Source organism: Anabas testudineus, chromosome 4 (genome assembly GCF_900324465.2).
Source record: "Anabas testudineus chromosome 4, fAnaTes1.2, whole genome shotgun sequence".
Classification (NCBI taxonomy): Eukaryota; Metazoa; Chordata; class Actinopteri; order Anabantiformes; family Anabantidae; genus Anabas; species Anabas testudineus.
This window is the reverse complement of record NC_046613.1, coordinates 11,176,696-11,187,376: the sequence shown is the minus strand read 5'-3', so window position 1 is coordinate 11,187,376 and position 10,681 is coordinate 11,176,696. Positions and strand designations below refer to the sequence as shown.

Genomic DNA, 10,681 nt, shown 5'->3' with positions numbered 1-10,681 from the left:
TATTAGTTCTATGTACTGTATAGAATCTCCTCTGTGTCTGCACCAATACTGCACCGATATAACATCACACTTAAAAATGTGCTGCAAATGGACAACGGTGTCTCTTCAGCAAAGCATGTGCATCTGTCTTGGCGTTACAACAGCATGAAGCCAATTATAGCGGTTGCAAGACAGAGGGTTTGTGGCCTATGGCTGGCATGAAGGGTGCAATAAATTACCGAACTGTTGACAGGAAACTGTTTGGCTACCATCAGAATAATAATGAGGCTATTGCTACCCGCTGTGACCGTATGATCACAGTTTGATTATTTTTCTCATCCCACCCACCGCTGCTGGCAGCCGTATATGTGTGCCAACTGTGCACGGGCTCACACGCAAGAAGGGAAAAGGCCCTGCAGGTGACCACCTTGGCTTCTTTCCCTGATATTTAAGTCTGGCTTTTTTCCCATTCATCTACTGTACTGTACCTCTGAAGATACAAGGAAATGCATTATGGTTCTTCAGTCACTAGAACAAAGAGTGTTGTTCCTCTCAACACGAGTATGCACACATCTACTTGCCAGCAGACACTTAGCAGACATAGCCACAGATACAAAGGCAGACTCAAAGACACGCACACACACACACACACACACACACACACACACACACACACACACATACATACTCTGCAGCACACTTCTTTAGCTCTGGTTGGCAGTAGCATACCACGGTGACAGACAGTTAGATTGTTCCTGACCATTGACTTGCACTCTTTGCTCTGCAAGGTCTGATTTCATAGTGGGAAATATGAGATGGGTCCAGGAGAGAGTTCACGGCTGGGGCAAGGAGATACTCCATACAGTGGGGCTTCATATCTCCATGTCACCCTGAGCATTCTCCCCTGACACAGCTTTCAGCCCCTCTGTTGTCTAGAGCCCCCTCCTTGGGTTGTCTCAACCTCCCTTCCTGGGTCTAGCGCATTCCAGCTGGGCACAGTGCCTGGGTGGTCTCCCCTTCCCGTCCTTTTTGACTGGAGGAAGGAAAATGCAGAAAAATGCAGGCGAGGGCCTTTTGACCGTGAGGAGCACAATGTGAGCGTTGATGATGGCGGCGAGGATGTGATGCTTACCTGCCGCTGACCCATGCGGCTGTCATAGCCCAGCATTTTCCAATCTGATGATCCTCCCTCAAGCTAAAGCAAGATGCCGCATGACCTGTCACCTGTCACTGACGATGGACTGACCTGGTTTTAACCCCCATCTCCGCACAGGTCACTCTTTATGCTGAGTATCATAATCATTATTTATTGATGATCGTTGATTCTAGACGAACAGCATACATTTTGAGAATAAATACAAATACACATCCGAACAGCTATTTACATTACATTAGTAGATGCAGTTAAATTCTCCTGATCAAACATTCAAACATAGCAAGAGAGGTCCGACAGTATCATGCATGCACAGGAAACTTTGAAGAGTCTATGCTGTACAGTGGGTTTGTAAAGCATAGGAGGCAGTAGTTTAATCACGTTTATGTGGAGGTGCACACGGTATATTGCATCGCATCACAGTGTACCCATGTCCCTCTGCAATATTTTTATACCCATTTCTTTGTGTAGTGTTCATACATGAGCCCAGAGAGAGGTGCAGAGAAAGAGACATGCACCTCTTCTCAAAGCCATTTCACCGCCACCCTCAGGAGGTGAAGTAGGAGTCCTGCATGGAGTAGAGACGGTCAATAGGTGTGAGTAGAGAGGAGTCACCCAGGGAGAGGCCGTCACTGTCAGTCACATCGCACAGTGGATCTCTGTCCATGTCACCATACAGGCTCTTAAAACCTAAAGAAGCACACGTCATCATTGGTCAATGGATATCTGGTGTTTAATCTGATCATTAGTTTGACTCAGTGGGTATACTACGTATTCATATACGTATAAGTTCAGTGGTTCATCACTCTCAGCCAATGGGGTTGTACAGAACATTTACAGAACTATTGCACAGTTCAAAATAACATCTCAGTTTAGTTTTATCTCTAAATTAAAGTTCGGCTTTGTACTACCCTCAAGTAATGTAGTTTGTGTCGGGGGCAATACTGCTAACAAGTAACTCTTCAGCACAGTTGGACAGCAGCACTGGAGTCTTTACCATAGGGGTGCATGTGATCCCCTGGCATCTGAGGTGGGGTCAGGCCTTGTCTGAATGGGTCCATGTCATAGTCCTGCTGCTCCAGTGTGGTGAGTCCTACTTGCTGCTGCTGAATGTGGGAATATGAGGACTCCAGACGCGCCATCTCAGAAGTCAAACCACCACATGAGGGCGCTGTGGGGAGCAGAAGACACATTTGAGATTTTGAGCACTGTTGTTGTTGACTTGTGCTGAACTTCTGTGATATGACCTTCACGTTGCTGTAATTATTTCTAATTACTTTATTAACCTGTTATTATAGGACGTTTGTTTATTTCAATACTTTCCAACAGTGTAATACCTGTGTGATGTGATGGGTGCTCCCGCTGTTCCTGAGTTTGCTGCTGCTGCTCTTGTTGTTGCTGCTGTCTTCTGGCCAGTTTCTTCATCTGTAACATGTACCACCAGATTTTAAAGCTAATGTACATACAAGCCTGTTGTAAAATACCCTCTCACTCCACAGTCCTTGCTGCTACCCAGGCATATGACTGTGCAAAGTATTAACAATGAGGTAGAGAAGGACATCTTTCAGTGGATGAGGGAAAACACACATGAGCCCACTTTGTGAGGAAATAAGGAGTTTAATCTACACGGATCTCACTGTGAGATGTCATCAGTTTCCTGTATGAAGAGATAACTAGCCTGATTTCCACTCTGGCATACAAATACAGTGCAGAAAGAGTTCTTTTATTAGTAGTGCATCTGACTGTGTGTGTGTGTGTGTCTGTGTGTGTGCGCGCGTGTGTGTGTGTGCTTCGTATTACTTTGGCTCTTTGGTTCTGGAACCAGACCTGCACAACTCGGACGCTCAGACCAGTTTCTGCTGCCAAGGTCTCCCTTACCTTGGATTAGGATTCAGAGGGGAATGAAAAAGGAAGAAAGGGAGGGTAAAATAAGAAAATAGAAAAGGAGAGGAGGTCAGTTGAAGGTTAAAAAAAATCAGTAACACTTTAGCAGTCGTTCCAAGGAGGGAAGGATTAAACATTTAGTTCTTTTGATAAAAAAAAAACCTACTTTGCAAATACCAGTCAAGTCTGCTTTGTGAAGAAACCACCTATATGTAGTCATGGCTTTAGTTCTATATATCTACTAAAATTGTACCACACTTCAATTTTTACTCTAGTTTTTGAAGGCTGAAACATCTTAGACTAAAAAGATAAAACTACTATTGTTCTCATAGTAGCTTATACCTCACTTAGAAAGATGACACAAACTACTACATCTATACAAAACTGAACAGCCTAAACCAAAGGGAGTAGGACAAATCATGCTAGAACTCCGACTTCGTATCTTCCAGACATGGAACCAGACTGCGTGGACTCTAAATAAGCAGTCTACCTTTCGGCAAGGTTTGGATGAGACCTCAAAGGAGGCTTTAAAGGTCCGTCTCTGTTGAGTGGTCAAAATAGTGCGAGGTCTTTTAGGACGTTTGCTCTCCGGGTCTTCTGATCTGATTTGTCTGCCTGTAACTCTCTCGGATTCTCCCTCCTCATCCTCTTCTTCCTCGTCACTTTTACCTAGTGGAAAGGCATGATTGAAAAGATATTAATTGGTTGAGATGGAAAATGCATGCTGGGTGAGTGTAGAACTCTTTACTACGATCAGTTCAGCCACTTTCACTCACATGTGGTTTCCTACATTTCCTGCAATGCCAGATTTCCTAGTTATGTGCAAATGTTTACAGTGTTCACATATGAAGGCCAAAACCTAAAAAAACTACCAAAGCTTTGAGAAAAGATGGCTTTTTGTTGTAATTAATAATGAATTATTCAAGTTGAAATAAAATACTAGTAGGTTCAGTATTGTCACAGTTGTCAATGTCAGGGAATGAAAACAACAGGATCAATTTAACTTATATAGTGTTTTTTTATGGGTCAACTTTGACCCTGTGACGTGCACAAACACACACAGGGTAGAAATTTAAACCTGCGTACCTGTGTCTGAAGAGGTGGGACTCGCCAGACAGCGGTGATAGTCCTCTCTGGCACACAGTAGCTGTCCCTCCCTGAGTACGCAGTGGTCTCCAGTCTGCAGGCGGCAGGAACAAACACTACAGGTGAAGCAGCGCAGGTGGAACACAGCGTTCCCTGCATGCATCACCAGCTCGGCGGGAGAGATGGTTTTTGCACAGCCCCCACAACGTACTGCAAACAGACTAGTGAGAGGGAGAAGAGGGTGGGGGTGTGAAGGTAAGAAAGAGAGAGAAACCGTAAGAGCTCAGTAAATAAGAGCAGGTAACGCTTTTGTTTGTCTGACTACAGTTTGACTTTAACCCCTTCCACCTCAGTAAGACGGGATTCCACCAAAAAAAAAATTTGCTTGGTTGACTTGGGGAATGTTGCTGAGTCGAGCTGTCACTCAATACAACTGCCAGCCTGACTTCTCCCCTCTCTCCTCCTCCTGTCCCGACCACTGAGTCACATACCCTTAGCATGGCGGGTGTGCATCTTAGCGCCTGGCAACCGGGACCGGTGGGCTTAGACTCAGAGACTGTTGCCGTGGCTCCGGCAGCCGTGTCCGAGGCTGTGCTCCTGGGGAGGCAGGAGAAAAGCTCTCTGCAGGCCATGGCTCCAGGCAGAGGGGGGGAATCAGATATCCCGGTGGGAGAGGCTGAGCAGCCGTTCCCAGGAATTATCCGTGGAATTATCCCTAAGTCTGCTTAACCAGAGGAGGACAAAGACAGAGCCAGGCCCCAAGCAGCAGGACCTTTGTCCGCTGGCCGGCACCACGGCATTTTGGGTCTGTCACGCAGGATGATGTGTCATCATTCTGGAGCTGGCATTTGTCTCTAGACCTGACTTGGTCACCAGACCAGTCAGCACAGAGGCATGAGAAAGTGACACTTTTTGTTCTAAGATAAAAATAGTGCATAGAGCCCATAACAGAACCTACTGTATCACACAGTCACTTTTTTTAATGCTAAGATGGACTGGAAATAAAAACCTAGTCTATTCAACTATTGCTGAACAAAGTAAACAACGCAGAACTAAACATGATAACAACTGCTGACATCACAACAACAACAATCTGAAGCTACAACACATATTTAATTGTAATAAATTATCAAATTGTTTATTTCTTTATTTTGTGTCCCTGTCCTCAGTGTCTTTAACATAATTTTAATGAAAAGATGCTATGATGTCAAAGTTTTATGGAGTTCAATAAAATAACAATTTCGGACTGAAAAAAAAAACAGGACATTAATAAACGTTCTACAAAAAAATAAGGTAAACACATTAAACTCTTTGTCTTTTGAATATATGAATATATGAAATTGATTGCAATATTTACAAGAAAACAACAGCTCGGACTAAACACAATGCAAACACCCAGGTTGAGACATCCTTGTCGAAAGGTCTCGAGCTGCAACATCTTAAGGCCAAACATTGCTGGGACCTCTTGCTGTTGTTGCGGAGTTGCTAGGGCAAAGCCCATTCCCAGAAGCTCAACAGGGTCAGTCGGGCTGTTTGACCTATCTGAGCTGTCTGTCCCACAGCCTGACTGGTATGTGCTTTAATATGGACAACATGCCGGCTGTGGTATGTGCATTTCTGTGGCAACACTGGATGCAACGAAATGCTTTTTTTAAAGGAAGTGTGGCAGAAGGAAATATCTGGAGTGTTTCTGGGTTTCTATGACACAGCAGAGTAACGTCTCAATATGAGGCTAATGCTTGATGTCAGGGAAGGAGAAATTATGGACATTAATATTGTGAGATCATTCAAGTTTCGAGAATCCCTTTTCCATTATATGCCCTGTACAGTTCTCCTTATAATATCCAGTACTCTTAAGCGTTGTTAATGCAAACACAAGAGTACCTCCAATACTTATAGAGCAGCCCGAGGTGTTTAATATTTCAGAGTTTCCGTTGACATGATTGGGCCAGAGGCCCTGCCAGGAGAGCGGGAACACTCAGTCACGCTGGATTTAGACATGGCAATTAGTGACAAGATCATTACAGAGAAAAAAGTCAGCACAATCCTGCACTCTTCCTCACTGACACGGCCTCAGTAAGGCACTCTCAAGGCGGACGCACTGCATCATAAGATGAGGGTTTAGCAGTGAATGTACACACACTTTTACTCAAACCTCCGCTCTCATTGTTCCTGCTTTGACTTCAGTGCTGACCTTTGGCAGTCGGGCAAACAGACTGCTGGTCTGCTGGACAAGCGGAGAGACGGGATCCTGTTTCTGGATCAGATTAACCTGCATCCCTTGGTGGACGCACACACACCAACAGAGTGCGTGTAGCAGATACAGATCTGCGAGTCAAGTGCGCTGCCAGTCACACCGCTGATCTGACGACCCAGCTGCTGTACAGTCCACCTGACCACTGAACCGTTCTGCCGATCTAAATCTACCGACAACCTAACCAGGCTAAACACCACATTGTCAGACGGGAATTTGCATACTGCTTCATTAAATTACAGTGCAGTGTGTTGTATGCATTGTTTTGTAGGTTCCTATAGGTCAGACAAACAAATGTCACATTAAGGAATGACTGTCATGATTTGGGCAGGCTTCACACCAGTCCTGGGTCCTAACAATGGAGGGTAGATGAATGCAGATTATATAGTGAGAAAAGAAAAACACAGTTAACAAAAGTCTGAAATGCTGAGATCTCAGATGTGGAGTTTTGGCACCAGGCCTCCTGCTAATTGGTCAGGTCAGATATCTCACGGTCGGCTGGGCGTTGTCCCATTGCTCGACACAAGGGCTGCTGTGAGCAGAGCTTTCCAGATGCCATGGCACACAACGCCAGGTCTCGTGGAGCAGACTGTCCCCCAAAATAAGTTCACACCATCTTCGCCATCTCTCTTGAAGGGATGCACCAGACCTTCTGACATATGGCTCTACTCTCCTAATTGCCCCAGTTATGTGCTTTTCTCTGTTCTTTGGCCAAGTTCTAGTATCTCCACTGAGCACGTTAAGCACTTTTAATTATGTGAATTTACTAGAATCTGGTCATATTTCCATTTATCTCGTGGAAATGCCTCTTACAATGTGTATGTCCTATATGAACAAGACTGTTGGGAGTGTGCTATGACTTTTCTTGTTTCCCTGCCTGTTTGGCAAAACAACCACCACTAAATTGTTCAGAAATAATGTGAGCTGCCGCCTTCCATGCTATGCCGGTTTTGTCTTGGCTCTTGTTTAGGAGAGAGCATGTTTTTTTGGAGGAAGAATGAAGGGATGAGGTGTTGAGCAGGTAGACCATGGGTGATGGTGGGAGATTTTGGGGGAGGGGGGAGGTGGGACTTCCTTGTCAACTTGACCATATGCTGTCCCCAGCTTGCAGTTGCCACACCAATGAGCTTCATAATTTTAACACATTTCGACAATGTGTCAGTTGAGCACTACCCCTGGTTGAGTGCTGCATGTGTGTGTGAAGGTGTGACTGTGTTGTTTTGGTTGTGTGTGTGTGTGTGTGTGTGTGTGTGTGTGTGTGTGTGTGTGTGTGTGTGTGTGTGTGTGTGTGTGTGTGTGTGTGTGTGTGCAGGTACACTATGCAATAGTGTTCTCACATTCCAGGTCCCTCGCCACCCCCTCCTCCTACAGTCACCTTGTTCTCTTAGTGCACTGTGCCAAGCTCCCTGGAAGTCAACGTAGACGTATACTGTATATACATATGTACGCAAACAAATATATAGAGCACACTGTCTTCACTAGAGAAATAAGTTGTTATTATTTATTAAATATAAAGGCACTCACATTTACAGTATACAAGTCTGTGCTAAATAGTTTAGGTCCCTATAGGTCACATGTTTCTCTGCTCTCTGTCTCTCTCTCTCTTTCACACACACATTCTTAGACAAGGTCAGATCTGGACAAGGGTTCTGTTGTGAAAATCGGCTTAATATCGCAGACAAAATTTTGGACCTGAGGCCAAAAGACAGAAGATATCTAATGTAAAACTACTCTGTAAAACATGCCGGAATTTATGGTAATCAACTCAGCTTTTCTTATTTCTGATTTCTTATTACTTTTCAGACCACTTTAGAACTTATACGCAGAGGTGAATAAATAAAGTGACGAGAGTCGATTCAACTCATTGAATTAAGTTATTAAAGAAATAAAATCTGCAGAATTTCCAGAATTAATCTGTAATTTTTAGCTTGAACAATTGATGACGGACAATTTTTTGCGTGTTTAATAAATATTCAATCAAACCATTGCTGTTTTTTTTATACTAATAAAATTATGCAGTCAACACTAGAAACCTAGAATTTTTTAACAAATGTTTTTAACAAAATCACTACAAGCAGTCTTGCAGGGTTGTCTTTGTATTATTTATGGCACAAAACTATTTTAATTACTGCAAGTGGGTCTTCATGTCATGATGAAGACCTAGTTTGTTTTTTTTTAAAAGCCTACATACAGCCAGATATGAGTAAAGTGTTAAAGTGTGTTTTTCCTTCAGTTTGAACTCTTGTTCAACAGAATATTTATAACATACATGCATGTCCCAAAGCAAAACCTAAAGAAACCTTCTGAATTTAATAAAGACAGGTCTGCAGCAAAATGTGATCATTTTATATATTGCACATATTTTTTGCAAAACTTTCCATCACAAACTGTCAAACTAAATTAAACATATATTAATATTTACCATCTAAACTCACTGTATTAAAACACATGTTCATGCGACTCCGTCAATTTGACGTAGACTCATGACTTTATGCCATAAAAACATTTCTGTGTCATTTATTTATTAAATTATATTTACTTATTTAAAACCTCTGAAAGTTAAGATCAAATACGCCAAAACTCAAATGTCTTATATTCTTTGAATATGGCAGAGGTCGGGAGTAAAACTGTGTGACTTGAGTTCTGACAGGGATGAGAAACAAAACTAAAAAAACAAAACAAAAACAAACAAAGATGAAGATCTGGAGATGAGCACTCACTCAGCATAGTCCCGCTTGCAGTAAAGTTTGCGGTCCCGCAGAAAGCAGGAGCCCCTGAGCGCGTCCCCGCACGCCGCGCACCGCACACACTCCTCATGCCAGAGTCCGTCAGTGACTCTGAGCAGGAACCTGTCTCTGATCAGCCGGTGGCATCCGGCACACACTGCCCTCTGATCCATATCTACAATGATGGGAAATCCTTTAATTAGAACACTTTTCCAATCAGCAGGACGCAGCTGAACAAAGTTGGATGGAGAGTCATCGAAATGCAGCCTTAGCTCCTTGTTGTCACCAAAAAGGGTATAATTACACTTTTAAATGAATGACCCTGTGCGTGAAATAGTGCTAAACTGCAAACACCATGCATTATTAGTAAAAACAATCTTTTTCACTCCACATCTTTAGGTGATGAATAAGTGTGGTCAGATTTTACGCACCCACAGAAGACGCCGGTGTGTCCACTCTTAGGAAATTGATTATGAAGTAATTAAAGGAAAAATAACATTTTAAAACACACATATATATATATAAAGATATTTAAACCATACCTGTAAAACGCGAGTTTTCTGACAGTATTAAAGTGTTTCAGCTCCCAGTGACTCTCCTGCGTCTCCGTCAGTGCAACTCCTGCTGAAACGTGCTGCTCCGGAACTCAAGGAGCAGCGCATCAAAGTTTCTCCTCAGAGCTTCCGACGACCTCGCTGAGTTCAGAGTTATTGACTATTTAGGCAATCTATCAATTATCCTATTAGGAGTGAACGGGAAGAACAGAGAGAGAGGAGAGAGAGAGGAGAGAGAGAGAGAGAGGGAGAGAGAGAGAGAGAGGGAGACTTCCTCCATGTGCAGGTGCAGCTTACCTCTCTCTCTCTCTCTCCCCTCCCTCTGAGGCTTTCTCCCTCTCTCTTCCCTCACGCTGAATGCCACAGAGTTTCCACAGACACATGTAGAAGGGTTTTGCTTTGCCTCCATTACAATCTAATAGTGTCCAGCAGGTGAAGGTTGCATTTTGATACACACACAAGCAGACAGACCCACATATGAAGGTTTTTTAAAAGAACTCCTTTGAACCAACATTTTTTGGAAACACTGTTACTTTATATAATTAATAATTAAATCAATCCTGCACTGTATTTAGATGTTTTACCTCTGTGGTAAGAAGATATCACTTGTCATATCCCAGCCCTGTATAGCTCCACTAACTTATATGTTTTATTCTTGTTTTCTTTCCATGTCATTAAGTCACTACAGGCCTTTAGCAGTCTCCCAGATGAAGATGATCTCTGATGAGTCCCTGTAACACTAACAACGGACTGAACCCATGAGGAGGATGCTGGAATCTGCACAGGCACAAGTTATTTTGTGTGTGCGTACACTTGTATTATTCATGTTTTGGGGACATAAATCTGTTTGCAAACTCACGCTGTGGGAACAAAAAAGCTTTTGTAGCCAAAAAACAAGTCTTCAGAATATAAATCATTACATTTTAGAAGTGACAAGGTTTTAAGATTTGGGCTAGACAAGTAGTGATTATGGTTACAATTAGGGTAAGTTTCCCAGAAATGAATGTAAATCAATGTAATGTGCTGTGAAATTACAGAAACACAA

General features: G+C 43.1%; 1 protein-coding gene across 1 annotated transcript; it reads right to left on the bottom strand.

The window, feature by feature from the left end:
* Positions 1 to 1,679: 1,679 nt before the first annotated feature.
* Positions 1,680 to 9,255, bottom strand: lmx1a (LIM homeobox transcription factor 1, alpha). Its single transcript, XM_026346141.1, has 7 exons — positions 9,077 to 9,255; positions 4,103 to 4,323; positions 3,507 to 3,685; positions 2,933 to 3,010; positions 2,470 to 2,557; positions 2,130 to 2,303; positions 1,680 to 1,822 (listed from the first exon to the last, which is right to left on the bottom strand). Exons 1-7 carry the CDS (start codon positions 9,253 to 9,255, stop codon positions 1,680 to 1,682), a joined length of 1,062 nt encoding a protein of 353 aa, XP_026201926.1.
* Positions 9,256 to 10,681: the final 1,426 nt, after the last annotated feature.

Coding starts and splice junctions, on each gene's coding strand:
- lmx1a (XM_026346141.1), bottom strand. CDS start 9,255: ATGGATCAGAGGGCAGTGTGTGCCGGATGCCACCGGCTGATCAGAGAC. Junction 3,686..4,102: donor TCCCACCTCTTCAGACACAG/GTACGCAGGTTT, acceptor CCTTTCCACTAG/GTAAAAGTGACGAGGAAGAA. Junction 2,558..2,932: donor TCCAGAACCAAAGAGCCAAA/GTAATACGAAGC, acceptor TACATGTTACAG/ATGAAGAAACTGGCCAGAAG.